The sequence below is a fragment of the Colobus angolensis genome, unplaced genomic scaffold, assembly GCF_000951035.1.
Source record: "Colobus angolensis palliatus isolate OR3802 unplaced genomic scaffold, Cang.pa_1.0 Scaffold3, whole genome shotgun sequence".
NCBI lineage: Eukaryota > Metazoa > Chordata > Mammalia > Primates > Cercopithecidae > Colobus > Colobus angolensis.
This window is the reverse complement of record NW_012116265.1, coordinates 20100410-20115989: the sequence shown is the minus strand read 5'-3', so window position 1 is coordinate 20115989 and position 15580 is coordinate 20100410. Positions and strand designations below refer to the sequence as shown.

At 42.7% G+C, this 15580-nt stretch overlaps 1 protein-coding gene across 3 annotated transcripts in view; it reads left to right on the top strand.

Moving 5' to 3' along the window:
* ZNF410 (zinc finger protein 410) overlaps nt 1–15370 on the top strand; it is a 41434-nt gene extending 26064 nt beyond the window's left edge. For 2 of the 3 annotated variants that reach the window (XM_011949590.1, XM_011949588.1), the window contains 4 exons: nt 6800–6925; nt 7861–8001; nt 9184–9311; nt 14598–15370. In XM_011949590.1, coding sequence (XP_011804980.1) covers nt 6800–6925; nt 7861–8001; nt 9184–9311; nt 14598–14636 — 434 coding nt within the window. In that variant the 3' untranslated portion in view covers nt 14637–15370. The remainder of the gene's footprint in view (nt 1–6799; nt 6926–7860; nt 8002–9183; nt 9312–14597) is intronic. The other variant, XM_011949589.1, reaches the window with a different exon arrangement.
* The last annotated feature ends 210 nt before the right edge of the window (nt 15371–15580 follow it).

Sequence of the window (15580 nt, the reverse complement as noted above, 5' to 3'; positions counted from 1 at the left end):
CCCAGGCTGGAGTGCAGTAGCCAGATCTCAGCTCACTGCAAGCTCTGCCTCCCGGGTTTACACCATTCTCCTGCCTCAGCCTCCCGAGTAGCTGGGTCTACAGGCAGCCGCCACCTCGCCCGGCTAGTTTTTTGTATTTTTTAGTAGGGACGAGGTTTCACCGTGTTCGCCAGGATGGTCTTGATCTCCTGACCTCATGATCCGCCTACCTCGGCCTCCCAAAGTGCTGGGATTACAGGCTTGAGCCACTGCACCTGGCCCCCAGCTAGGTTTTTAAAAAATTTTTACAGAGACAGGGTCTTGCCATGTTGCCCAGGCTGGTTTCACACTCCTGGACTCGAGCAGTCTTCCTGTCTCAACCTTCCAATGTTGGGATGACAGGCATGAGCCACTGCACCTGACCTTAACTTCCTTTTTTTTTTTGGAGACTGAGTCTCGCACTGTTGCCCAGGCTGGAGTGCAATGGTGTAATCTCAGATTACTGCAGCCTCTGCCTCCTAGGTTCAAGAGATCTCTTGCCTCAGCCTCCCGAGAAGCTGGAATTACACACGTGAGCCACCACACTTGGATAATTTTGTATTTTTAGTAGAGACGGGGTTTCAGCACGTTGGCCAGGCTGGTCTTGAACTCCTGACCTCAGGTAATCCACCCATCTTGGCCTCCCAAAGTGCTGAGCTTACAGGCGTGAGCCATCGCACCTGGCCTAATTTCTTTTTCTGGCTAGAACCTTCAGTACAATTTTGAATAGAAGTGGTGAGGCCGGGCGCAGTGACTCACACTTGTAATCCCAATGCTTTGGGAGGCTGAGGCAGGCAGATCATCTGAGGTCAGGAATTCGAGACCAGCCTGGCCAACATGGTGAAACCCCGTCTCTACTAAAAATACAAAATTATCCAGATGTGGTAGCTCATGCCTGTAATCCCAGCTACTCAGGTGGCTGAGGCATGAGAATTGCTTAAACCCAGGAGGCGGAGGATGCAGTGAGCCAAGATCATACCACTGCACTCTGACCTGGGCGACAGAGCGAGACTCTGTTTCAAAAAAAAAAAAAAAAAGTGGTGAGAGTATGCATCCTTGTCTTTTTCCTAGTCTTAGGGGAAAAGCATTTATTCTTTCATGAATAATTTTTTTTTTTTTTTTTTAAGACAAAGTCTTACTCTGTTGCCCAGGCTGGAGTGCAGTGGTGTGATCTTGGCTCACTGCAACCTCTGCCTCCTGGGTTCAAGCGATTGTCCTGCCTCAGCCTCCTGAGTAGTGGGGATTATAGGCGCCCGCCACCATGGCTGACTAATTTTTGTTTTTTTTAGTAGAGGTGGGGTTTCATCATGTTGGTCAGGCTGGTCTTGAACTTCTGACGTGAAATGATCCACCTGCCTCAGCCTCCCAAAGTGCTGGGATTACAGGTGTGAGCCACTGTGCCTGGCCTTTCATGATTAAATTTGATGTTAACTGTAGTTTTTTTCATAGATACCCTTTATCAGATGAAGGAATTTACCTTCTCTTCCTAGTTTGTTGAGAATTTTTATTATGAATGGGTATTGGATCTTGTCAAGCACCTTTGGGTGTCTATTGAGATGATCTTGTTGTTTTTGTACTGTATGCTACTAATGTTACTGCTAACAGTTGATTTTTGGATGTAAAACTAACTTTGTATTTCTAGGGTAAATCCCATTTGGTCAGGGTGTATAGTCCTATTTATATGGTGCTAGACTTGGTTTTGTCATAATTTGTTAAGAATTTTTACAACTGGCTGGATGTGGTGGCTCATGCCTGTAATCTCAGCACTTTGGGAGGCCAAGGCAGGAGGATTGCTTGGGCCTAGGAGTTCTAGACCAGCCTGGGCAGCGTAGGGAGACCTGTCCTCTACAAAAAAATCAATCAGTAAGAGAGAGGGAGGGAGAGAAGGAAGGAAGGATGAGAGGAAGGGAGAGAGAGAGAGGAGGAGGGCAGGAGAGTGGAAAGGAAGGAGGAAAAGGAGTCTGTATGTTCATGAGGGATATTGGTCTGTAATGTTTTCTTGTGATATTTTTAGCTTTTCTATCAGGGTAATTATAGTGGCCTTCCTAGTTCAAGCGATTCTCATGCCACAGTTTTGCGAGTAGCTGGCACTACAGGCATCCACCACGTCTTGTTAATTTTTGCACATTTTTCAGTAGAGATGGGGTTTTGCCTTGTTAGGCTGGTCTTGAACTCTTGGCCTCCAGTGATCCACCTGCCTTGGCCTCCCAAAGTGCTGGGATTATAGGCGTGAGCCACCATGCCTGGCCTGGTTGTTATTTTCGGAGCTTCTCATGCCGTATTTATGCTTTTGACATGACCCATTTGTGTTGTTAGAGCCTCTTTGCTTTATAACACAACAGCAGTTCCCAGGCTTACCTTAGACTTGGAATCAGCTTTTCCTCCATGGAGTCCTGGTTCCTTATAGTTGAACCACAGTCTGGGTGCCATGTGCCTGTTGCTGTTAGGTTGTCATTGTTGGCAGAGCGCAGTGGTTTATGCCTGTAATCTTGGTACTTTGGGAGGCTGAGGTGAGCAGATCACTTTAGCCCATGAGTTCAAGAACAGCCTGGGCAACACTGTGAAGCCCTGTTTCTACAAAAAAGATACAAAAATTAGCTGGGTGTGGTGGCACGCACCTGTAATCCCAGCTACTTGGGGGGCTGAGGCAAGAGGATCGCTTGAACCCAGGAGGTGGAGGCAGCAGTGAGCCAAGATGCACCACTGCACTCCAGTCTGGGAAACAAAGCGAGACTGCATCTCAAAAAAAAAAAAAAGGTTGTTACTGTTTCTAGAACTTTTTAGTGGAAAGAACTAGAGAAGACATATTTTCAAAAATAAAATAATTGGTTCATATTGATAATTCCAATTTAAATTTTCACATTAAACAATTTTCAGGGGATTTTTTTTGTACTTTTTATTTTTTTCTCTTACACTGAAAATCTTGGTTCCTAACATTAATGCAATATTGTTTCAAAATGATAATACCAATATTATCAATTTGTCTACAGAATGAAGTTTAAGACTCTTGGAGCTGTATTTTTCTTAGAATAATACTGTGTTTAAATACCTTTTAAATCATTGTTTTAATATATCGCCAGCCTGATATATAGATTTGCTTCAGTGTCTTTTTCAAGTCTTTTTAATATGTAGAGTCAAAGCTAGATGTATTCAAAAAGCCTTGATTATAGGTGTGTCGCTTTACCATGTTCCCCCCGTCCTTCTCTTATAGATATAACCACTTTTTATTTCCTATTTGGTTTACTTTTCCAGTGGTTCTTTTTGCATATACAAGCAAATGCAGGTTATTTTTCGTATTTCCCTCCCTTTTCATCCATACATTTTTAAAGTTGAGATATAGTTCATACACCATAAGATTCATCTCAAAAAAGTGTGCAGTCTGGCCGGGCATGGTGACTCATGCCTGTAATGCCAGCACTTTGGGAGGCTGAGGCGGGTGAATCACCTGAGGTCAGGAGTTCAAAACCAGCCTGGCCAACATGGTAAAATCCTGTCTCTACTAAAAATACAAAAATTAGCTGGGTGTGGTGGTGTGTGCCTGTAATCCCAACTACTCACAAGGCGGAGGCACAAGAATCACCTTGAACCCGGGAGGCGGAGGTTGCAGTGAACCAAGGTCATGCCACTGCACTCCAGCCTGGGCGACAGAGTGAGACTCTGTCTAAAATATAAAAAGAAGACAAGTATGCAACTAAGTGATTTGTTATCTGTGGTGTATAGGTTCCAGGACCCCAGCAGATACCAAAATCCACAAATAACCCAAGTCTCTTAACATAAAATGGCATGGTATTTGCATATAACCTACACATATCCTCCCATATGCTTTAAATCATCTCTAGATTACTGATAGTACCTAATACAATGTAAATGCTATGTGAATAGTTATGCTATATTGGTTTTTTATTTGTATTTTTTTATTACTATATTGTTATTTTTTATTTATTTATGTTTTTAGATGGAGTCTCGCTCTGTTGCCCAGGCCGGAGTGCAGTGGCCCATGATCTCGGCTCAATGAAACCTCCACCTCCTGGGTTCAGGTGATTCTCCTGCCTCAGCCTCCCAAGTAGCTGGGATTACAGGCACGTGCCTGGCTAATTTTTGTATTTTTAGTAGAGACAGGGTTTCACCATGTTGGCCAGGTCTTGAACTCCTGACCTCAAGTGATCGACCTGCCTTGGCCTCCCAAAGTACTAGGATTACAGGCATGTAACACCACACCTGGCCTGTTATTTATTATTTTTATTTTTTCTGAATTTTTTTTATCTGCTTGGTTGAATCAATGGATGTGTATGGCCAACTATATATTCATATATTCATAGTTTTACAGTTTTCTCTACTGTCCAACTCCACAACATTTCATCATCCCAAAAAGGATCCCCATATCCAGGAGATGATTTAAAAAAGAAAAAGAATTCCCATTATTAGTATCATTGCCCGTTTCTCTCTTCCTCCAGCCCCTGGCAACCATTAATCTGCTTTCGGTCTCTGGATTGATTTGCCTGTTCTGAACATTTCATGACCTTTTTTTTTTTGAGACGGAGTCTTGCTGTGTCTCCCAGGCTGGAGTGCAGTGGTGTGATCTTGGCGCACTGCAAGCTCCACCTCCCGGGTTCACGCCATTCTCCTGCGTCAGCCTCCCAAGTAGCTGGGACTACAGGCGCCTGCCACCATGCCCGGCTAATTTTTTGTATTTTTAGTAGAGATGGGGTTTCACCATGTTAGCCAGGATGGTCTCGATCTCCTGACCTCGTGATCCCCCGACCTCGGCCTCCCAAAGTGCTGGGATTACAGGAGTGAGCCACCGCGCCCGGCTTTTTTTTTTTCTTTTTTTTTTTTGACGGAGTCTCACTCTGTGGCTCAGGCTGGAGTGCAGTGGCATGATCTTGGCTCACTGCAACTTCTACCTCCTGGGTTCCAGCAATTCTCCTGCCTCAACCTCCAAAGCAGCTGGGATTATATGCGTCTGCCACCACGCCTAGCTAATTTTTGTAGAGATGCGGTTTCACCATGTAGGCCGGGCTGGTCTTGATCTCCTGACCTCAAGTAATCTGCCTGCCCGGCCTCCCAAAGTGCTGGGATTACATGTGTGAACCACTGCACCGGGCCAAAATAAATTTATTTTAGATTTAGGGGGTACATGTGCAGGTTTGTTGCAAGGGTATATTGCATGATGCTGAGATTTGGGCTACTAATGATCCTGTTGACCAAGCAGTGAACATAATACCCAGTAGGTAGTTTTTCAGCCCTTGCCTCATAGCTGCTTTTGGAATCCCCAGTGTTTATTGTTCCCATCTTTGTGTCCATAAGTACCCAGTGTTTAGCTCCCACTTACAACTGAGAACATGTGGTGTTTGATTTTCTGTTTCTGTGTTAATTTGCTTAGGATAATGGCCTCCAGCTGCATCCATGTTGCTGCAAAGGACATGATTTTATTCTTTTTTATGGCTGCATAGTATTCCATGGTGTGTTTGTGCCACATTTTCCTTATCTAATCTACCACTGATGGGCACCTGGGTTGATTCCATATCTTTTGCTGTTGTGAATAGTGCTGCAGTGAACATGTGAGGGCAGGTGTCTTTTTAGTAGAGCAGTTTATTTGCCTTTGGGTAGATAGTCAGTAATGGGATTGCTGGTTCAAATGGTGACTCCGTTTTTAGTTTTAAGGTTTGTAATATTCTACCCTGTTTGTATTGTATAGCTTTTTTTTTTTTTGCTATGCAGGACTATTGCAGTATCTATAGCTTTTTAGTCAGTCTCTGTGATGAATATTTACATTGTTTCCAGTATTTAGCCATTTAAAATAATGTTGCAGTGATGAATAACCTTGTGCATAGAGTATTTCACATTTTGCCACTATAATTTTGGGACATATTCCTAGAAGTGGGATTCCAAGGTCAAAGGGCAAGTGCATCTACAGTTTTTCTAGATGTGGTCAGATTCCCCCAAAGAGGTTTTTTGTATTTTGCATTCCCAGCAAAATACAATCAGCAATGAAGATTGCTGTACCATGTGTTTATCAATTGTGAATTTGTTCCTAGCATTTAGAAATTGGGAGATTCTACATAAAAATCCTTATTTAAAAAAAAAAAATCAGGACCTGGCTGTGCTAGGCCTTAGTCTATCCATGGCAACAGCTGGCTAGAGCTGAATAATAGGTGCCCCTTTTCTACGTACTCTCTAGGTTACTACGGCCTCCACTTGGCCATTTTACTTAACTTTTGCTACCTATCAGTCCCCTATAGACATGAGTTTTTTACCTCTGCTTTCAGTATGGTTGTCTGGTTAGGTAGAATGGAGACGGAGAGTCTGGGACTTGAAGACATAGAGGACAATTTAGATTATTATGTTAGAAGAGCCACCAGTGTGAATGTTGACCCTAAAGAGGGTGGCAGGGAATATGACAAGGGGATATTAGGAACCCAGGATTGGAATCCTTGAGGAAAGCACATGCCCTAGAGGTCCATGGAAGACCATCTGAAAAAGAAGGCCTATTTTTTGTGGTTGCCGTGGTCCTATACCAAAGAGGTTTTGTGAAGGCAGCATTACAGTGAGTCTGGAAGGGACCAGGGGCTGGGAGCAGGGAGTGTGCTAAAGCCCTCCTGGTGTACTCTTCCTGCCTTCTCCCATATACTGAAGTTTGAGAGGCTGGGAAGGTGGGGAATGGGAAAAGGAGCTGCTGCTTATGTTTAGTTTAACATTTTCTGGGTTTCTCCATGTAGGTCTTGAGTTCATTCTCTTCCTGTCCTTTTGGCTTCCCTATTTAACCTGGTCCCTGTTTCAGGAGAGAAGCCTCATCAGTGCCAAGTCTGTGGGAAGACCTTCTCTCAGAGTGGAAGCAGGAATGTGCATATGAGAAAGCATCACTTGCAGCTGGGAGCAGCTGGGAGTCAAGAGCAGGAGCAAACTGGTGAGGAGGGTGGGCAGAGTGGAGGGCTATACCTTCTAGGGTTCAAAGAGCCAAATCACTGTCCTGCCTGGTTATCTGGAAATGTTCTGATTCTGTTTTAGGTAGATAGCCCTGGTCTCATTTGATGGGCTGATGGTTTCCAAACATAGCTGTACAGTAGAATCATCTGCAACCTTTTAAAATTTATATACTTTTTGTTGCTTGTCCCCCCACCAATAAAACAAAGCAATCTGACAAATGAGATAATTTGCAAGATCCCAGAATCTGTAGTTTTAAAAGTTCCCCTAGTGATTTTGATGGTAACTAGTGCTAATCCATGAACGAGCATTTGAGTAACACAGTGATAAAAGATTTCTGCATGGCAAGAGTTTAAGCTTTTTTATTTTTTTAGACGGAGTCTCGCTCTGTCGCCCACGCTGGAGTACAGTGGCGCCATCTCGACTCACTGCAACTTCTGCCTCAGCCTCCTGGGTAGCTGGGATTATAGGCAGGTGCCACACCACACCTGGCTGATTTTTGCATTTTTGTAGAGACGGGGTTTCACCATGTTGGCCAGGCTGGAAGCGTATTTTACTTACCAGTCATGACTACCTTTTTGCTCTGTCTGAAATTTGATAACTCTTTTTAATTGTTATTCCTTTGCCATATCTTTCCTTAATTATTCCAAATATTCCATTCTAAAGATCCACCTATCCTGTTTCATACGCTAATTCTTCAGATGCTGAACACAAGCAAGGATCATTATCTTCTAAGGCTTACTCTTTCCCTTCTAGGTTTATTCTTATTTCTCGACAGTAGGTGAAATAGGAGGTGGCATCCCATCTATAGGTTAACTTCTAGTAATGAAAGAGAAGGCCAGCTTCCTGTTGAAAGAAAATGAGGACTAGGCACAGCCTTGATTGCTGTATGTCTCTCACAACCTATTCTCTGTGCAGCTGAGCCACTAATGGGCAGTAGTTTGCTTGAAGAGGCTTCAGTACCCAGTAAAAACCTGGTGTCTATGAATTCCCAGCCCAGCCTTGGTGGAGAGTCCTTGAACCTACCAAATACCAATTCTATCCTGGGAGTTGATGATGGTAAGACTTCCAGCTCTCCTTTATTTGGGAAAAATGGACTGCAACTAGGGGCTAAGGAATGGGGTGTCTCCACAATGTATGTTTAAATCTCATGTCTTATGAGTAGCTGTGGTATGAGTAGCATTTGTGTTCTTATTCTCTGGGGTGGATTAGTGAATCTGTTTAAAAAAATTTTTTTTTCATTGAAGATAATATAATAAAAGAATAAAAAAAAATTCTTAAGAAAAAATTATTCATAATCCTAGCATCCTTAGCCCAACTATTTCTATCTTTCCTATTGCAGTTATGGAAGAACTTAACTTTTAAAACATTTAAACAGAACATAACCAGGTTTTACAGAGGAGATATAAAGCAATTTCTCCATACCTTCAAAAGCCATATCTTCTGGAGAAAAGAAAGGGCTCTCTAGGAAACACTTGCTCCTCTCTGGTATAGAAATTTCACCCAAGTTACACAGGCCAGGCCCTCTTCTCTGAAAAACTTAACAGGTGAGGTCAGCATGCATTTATTCAGTGCCTACTGTGTGCCTGGCACCATGGGAAAGACAAAAGTAGAAGATAGGAACCTTAAAATCCAGTTGAGAACTGAAAGCTTACATATATATGGGAAAGAACATTGAGAGATAAAAGACAGTATATAAGCCAACATTAAATTATGGTACAGCATAAAATAGTCATATAAGCTAGAAAACCCCTAGAAGAAACTTTTAATTTTTTGAGGGCTAAGTGGTATTACCATAAACTATTTCCAGAAGATTTTCATGATGATCCCACTGATGAACATTTAATAACTGTGAGGCCCTGTGTTTTTGTTACTCTCATCATATTCAATTAGTAAGTGCTATTAGTATCATTGGTGACTGCTTTAAGGGTGGCTTTGGTTCCCTTACCTGCTTGCCTATGAGCTCTTGCCCATTTCATACATAGTTCTAATTCAGTTAACAGTGCTAATGCCGTATTATTCTAAATTCTGTATTAAGATTTCTTGTCTTTCTGTTCTCTTTTTATAATACTTTCCAAATTTACTGATAATGCTCATGAGACAGGATTAACTTGGAAGAAATAGAGGAATGTGGGAAATAGAGGAATAGAGTTTTAGAGTTGTTAATGAGAGGCTTAATGATCCAGATAGGTATATCTCTGGATTCACTTTTCATTGAAACATTTTTCTGTTGCTTCACAGAGGTGCTTGCTGAAGGATCCCCACGTTCCCTGTCTTCAGTGCCTGATGTGACACATCACCTGGTGACCATGCAGTCAGGGAGGCAATCATATGAGGTTTCTGTCTTAACTGCAGTAAATCCACAAGAGGTAAAGTGGTCTCTTGCCCTTTGTTTCTGTGGCAATTTGTGTGGGGAATGATTGAGAATTTAGGGGACCTGAAAAAGTCTCCAGTTTCCATTTCCTGGAAACTTTGACACGAATATTTTCCTTTAAATTAAGCATGAGTTCAGCTTGAAAGGAGCCTGACTGTTAGGGTCTTAACGAATTGGAGATTGGTCTGTCATAGCTGGGACTCGCAGCTTTAAAGTTCTTTTATACATATTCCTCGTTGATGTCTGTTCCTAATATTCTCTGCCACACTATAACATGAAGATACAGCTTTTATTTTATAAAGGCACACAGCAGGCACTGAATAAATGCATGTTGACCTCACCTGTTAAATTATTCAGAGAAGAGGGCCTGGCCTGTGTAAATTGGGTGAAATTTCTGTACCAGAGAGGAGCGAGTATTTCCTAGAGAGTCCTTTCTTTTCTCTGGAAATAACATCCCGGAAAAAGTCCCTCAGCAAAAAAGATAGTAACAAAATCATTAAACGTAATTATTGCTTATTCTGCTATGGTCATATGTCTGGAAGATACCAGGCTTAACCAAATGGGCATATACAAATTTGTTCACTTGCTTGCTAAGTGAGAACCATTATCTAAATCAGTGGTCTCCAACCTTTTTGGCACCAGGGACCGGTTTCGTTTCACCTCAGATCATCAGGCATTAGATTCTGATGAGGAGTGCGCAACCTAGATCCCTCAGATACACAGTTCACAATAGGGTTTGTGCTTCTATGAGAATCTGTTACTGCTGCTGATGTGACAGGAGAGGTGGAGCTCAGGTGGTAATGCTTGCTCACCTGCTGCTCACCTCCTGCTGTGCGGCCCAGTTCCTAACAGGGCACAGACCAGCACTGGCTTTGACTCAGAAAATAGAATGCAAACTGGTCAGTCTTTTAGAATCTTGGGATATTTCACTGGTCTTGTGTCATGGGAGTGGATTACTTCATCATGAGCACATTTCATATGCATAAACTTTTGTCAAAACCTATGTAGCTTGGATCCTTTCACTATGACATTAGTTTTTATGGTGTTCTTCCATCTTTTGTCCTTTTTTTTTTTTTTGAGCCAGAGTCTTGTGCCGTTGCCTAGGCTGGAGTGCAGTGATGCGGTCTTGGCTCACTGCAGCCTCCGCCTCTTGGGTTCATGCCATTCTCCTGCCTCAGCCTCCTGAGTAGCTGGGACTACAGGTGCCCGCCACCACGCCCGGCTAATTTTTGTGTATTTTTAGTAGAGACAGGGTTTCACTATGTTGGCCAGGATGGTCTCGATCTCTTGACCTCATGATCTGCCCACCTCAGCCTCCCAAAGTGCTGGAATTACAGGCGTGAGCCACTGTGCCCAGCCTTCTTTCTTTTCATTATAACCTTTATACCACAGTAAGCTATTACATCATTTGAATGATTCTGCATCCTATATTGAATATTCTCCATTATTCTCTAGTATCTTTGGGGGTACCTAGGATTATAGGGTTCTGGGCATATATGTTAATGCTTTTGCCAGGACCTTTCTTTTTATTCATTGTCATGACCCATTTTCTTTGCTTGTATTTAAAGTTTTTGCTCTTGATATCATTGGTTCTTTCCTAAGTCACTTCTTCTGGTAACTGCTTTGGAATGAATCATACATGTCTCACAGAGTCTTCCTCTTTCTCCTCCATTTTTCTTGTCTTCATTTTTCTGTTTCAAAGCTTTTATTATGGAAATTTTCAGAATATAGTGAGAGAGAGACTAGTATGATAAACACACGTCAAAGTTAGGACTGAGAGCAGCAGCTCACACCTATCTCCTAACTTTGACAACTTTTTTTTTTTTTTTTTTTGAGATGGAGTCTCACTCTGTTGCCCAGGCTGGAGTACAGTGGTGCGATCTCAGCTCACTGCCACCTCCGCCTCCAGGTTCAAGCAATTTTCCTGCCTCAGCCTCCTGAGTAGCTGGGATTACAGGTGCCCACTACCAAGCCCGGCTAATTTTTGTATTTTTATTAGAGACAAGGTTTTACCCTGTTGGCCAGGCTGGTCTTGAACTCCTGATCTCAAGTGATCCACCCGCCTCAGCCTCCCAGAGAGCTGGGATTACAGGTGTGAGCCGCCGTGCTCGGCCCTAACTTTGACAGTTTTAATACTGTATCTGTTAGAGGCATATACTGAAATACATACAGAAGAAATTAACATGCCTACAATTTGCTTTGAAATACTCCATCACAAACAGCAACAACAACAAAAGGAGGAAAGAGATAAAACAAGAACAGTATAGTGTTGTGTCTTTGTTTTTTGAGACAGGGTCTCACACTGTCACCCAGGCTGGAGTACAGTGGCACAATCACTGCTCGCTGCGCCTTCAACCTCCCAGGCTTAGGTGATCCTCCTCCTTCAGCCTCTCGAGTAGTTGGGACCACAGGCACATGCTACCACACCCGGTTAATTTTTTTTGTATTTTTTGTAGAGATGGGGGTCTTATGATGCCCAGGCTGGTCTTGAACTCCTGGACTCAAGCAGTCCACTTGCCTCCGCCTCCCAAAGTGCTGGGATTACAGGCGTGAGTCTTGGAATTGGCTTCAGAGCATCCATGTGTAATAGGTGCTGCCCATTTACAGCCTCAGGGAGACAGCATAACACAGGCTGCCTAAAAAACAGAAGACAGACCTCGGTGTGGTGGATCATGCCTATAATCCCAGCACTTTTGGAGGCTAAGGTGGGAGGATCATTTGAGGCCAGAAGTTCGAGACAAGCCTGGGCAACAGAGCAAGATCCTGTGTTTACAAAAGGTTTTTAAAAAATTAGCCAGGCATAGTGGTACATACCTGTAGTCCCAGCTACTCCAGAGGCTGAGGCAAGAGGATCAACTTGAGCCCAGGAGTTCGAGGCTGCAGTGAACTATGTTTGTGCCACTGCACTCCAGCCTGGGAGAGATCCCATCCCAAAAATCAAACAAAAAAAAGGAAGTATGGTCTTCAGTCCAGGAGGGCACAAAGGGCCTGCAGGCACTAAGTACCCAGTTTCATAATGGAAGCCCAAAACACTTAGAAAAATATTAATAACACAAAGGGGAAAGTGGTGTCCTTGATGTAGCTGAAAATCCTGCACTGTCACTTTTTCCTCATGGGTTTTTGTATATTTACAAACATACCCTCTGTCTGAGCCTCAGTTATTTTGTGTTTTCTTCACTTTTACTATCCTCCTCCTCTCATCACAGGCATTTCCATTGCTTATCCCCTCCTTTTCTTTCTTCACTAGCTTGGGTCCTCCAATACCGTCCGTTTTTTTTTTTTCAAGCTGTGAGGTCCTCAGGGTTCCAGGCTTATTAGTCCTCTTCCTCATCCAAGGTCTAGGTAATAACTTGCCATTTCTCCAGTGAGTGAGGAATGTTGATTCCTTAAGAACTTTCAGGTGCCAGAGAAGGTGAAGGCTATTTGCCACACATGTCCATTTCACCTTTTTTGAGATCACCAAGCACTATAGATCAAAATCTACCGATGAACTTGTAATTCCTGTAAATATGCTCTAAAAATAAAAATAGCTTATCAAGAATATCAGAGAACAACCAAATCTATTATCAGAAATTGTCATGAGGGGCTGGGTGCGGTGGCTCATGCTTCTGATCCTCGCACTTTGGGAGGCTGAGGTGGGAGGATCAGTTGAGCTTAGGAGTTTGAGACCAGCCTGGGCAACACAGGGATCCCATCTCTACAAAAAATAAAATAAAATTAGCTGGTCTTAGCTGTTTGGGAGGCTGAGGTGAGAGGATCACTTGGGCCCAGGAGGTTGAGGCTACAGTGAGCCGTGATCATGCCACTGCACTCCAGTCTGGGTGACAGAGCCAAACTCTGTTTAAAAAAAAAGAAAGAAAAGAAATTACCATGGGAAAAATATCAGAAACTACAAGTCACTTCTCTTTGGTTCAGATGGAAAATCTGTTTTTCCTCATCATTGTGCCACATCTGAGAATTAGATGGAGGACTCCTTGCACAGGCCCAACTGGGACCCCCAGGGCTTTGGGCTCTAATACTTACTAAAGGTCATTCTAAATGGGGCTCCATATTGACATTGAGTTCACATTCTTGAACTCAAGAACCAGTATAAGAGATTCCCAGCTAGTGTTGACTGCATCTTAGATTGCTTTCCAAATAAAACAAGGCAAAAATAGAAATTATAAATTCTATAATATTTCTCATAAAGTACCTTTGCTAAGTTTGACTGCAAAGGTCTGGATCTTGACCTCCATTAAAAACACACTATTCTTAACTTTCCTGCCACACTTACTAGATTTTAGTAAGTTCAGTTTTTGTCCTGAATTTTACTGAATTATTCCCATCTCATTTTTGTTTGTCTGAAAACAGTCTCACTCTGTCACCCAGGCTGGAGTGCAGTGGCATGATCATGGCTCACTGCAGCCTCAACCTCCTGGGCCCAAGTGATCCTCTCACCTCAGCCTCCCAAGTAGCTAGGACTGCAAGCATGTACCACCATGCTGAATTTTTAAAATTTTCTTGTAGAGACAGGGCCACACTGTGTTGCCCAAGCGGGTCTCAAATTTCTGGTCTCAAGCAGTTCTCCTGCCTCAGCCTCCAGAAGTGCTGGGATTACAGACGTGAGCCACTGCATCCAGCCTCATTTTGTTTTTATATTAAAATGGAAACCAATTTCATTTATTATTTCAAAAGCTCCTTTGAATAGAGCCTTGTGTATAGAGTAGAATGTTAGTGGTAGCTGCCATTGTGCAGGAGTCCCTTAGGCTTATCTTCCTTCATCACAGCAAAGGTATTCTTGTAAGCCCAAGGAACCCCTATATCTTTTATGAACAGGTTTCAGCCTCTCATATAGTACTTATAAAGGAATAGCTCCTCTTCCTATTTCCTTCTCCTACTTGAATCTTCAGCCTGTCCTTTGGCTGACACGTATAAGATTTTGGTTCCACCATTTCTGTTTTCCCTGTAAGTTAAGAGGTTCCGCTGTCACTGACTGGTGAGTAGATAACTACACAAACAATAGTTTGGCTTATAGACTCAGAATATTCTATTGCCAGAGTTAAAATGCAGCCTCATGACATGGCTAAAGTGCTGGCTCAAGGCCACAGTGACATCTGTCAGTCTGTGCATGTGTTTGCTTTGGAATAGATGCCCTTCATTTACCCCTTCAGTGCACTCTCCATCCTCTACTCTTAATCCTTTTCCTGCAGTGCATTTTCCATCCTCCTCCTTACTTAGTATGAATTATTTTTTCTGTAATTCAACTGTAACCTATTCTAGATTTGCTTTCCATCTTTTACAGTTACTAAACCAAGGAGATTTAACTGAAAGACGGACATGAGCGTGGGTGCTGACTCCTGGAAGAGCAGCTCTGTCTGATCTCAAAATGCATAATACTGGGAACAGGATGCCATAGCCCACAACAGAACCAGAATGAATCTCTGAAGGACACGACTCAGCTTTTGCCACTCTTCCTCTTTCCTGGTATAGAAGATGGATGTAGCAGAGCTTCTTTTCTAACTACCATTTGATCCAGACAAGGAATGAAGCAATGACTGTGGGCTGGGAAACTGTACCTACCTCTCTTCCCAATGCAAAATTCTGGGATAGACCAAAAGTGAATTTGATTATGTGTTGGCTGAAGTTCTTCATTCTGACTGTTGAGGGGAGGTTTTCCTTTGAAGAGTTTTCATCCCAGACTCAGCTGTCTTTTCACATGGATGAAATAATTCCTGCTACCAACAACAGAGCTTCACCAGGAAGTTGAGCTTTCAAGATGCCTTGTTGCTTTGAAGAAGGGAGTGATGTCAATTCTCTTGTTACATTCTCCCTTTAGCAACCTGAGTAAGAGACTCTGCCACTGGGCTGCAAAAAAATAAATTACTTGAATCTCCCCTTGGCCCAGGCTGAGGTATTATCTTGTCCTATACACTTCTACTTGGTCACTTTGCTTTCTTCGTTAATGGAACATACAGTAGCATGTTGAGGGATTTCATGTTTTTGTTTTTTTAAAGTTAAAAATTACATGATGCAGAGATTCAGGTTTTCCTTTAAATAAACAAAACAGCCCAGTCAGTTCTTTGGCTCTTGTTTTATACAAAATTTGTTTTATTAGAGATTAAGAATTTAGTCTTTCTCTTTAAGATAGTGTACTAATTTACCCTTAGAATTCCATGCAGGTGAAACTGAACCGAGGAGTCTTAGGAAACAACAAGAACATCGTCATTTCTTAAGCCCAGGTGGCAGTTACTGGATTATCACTCTGTCACCACCAAAAAAGATACA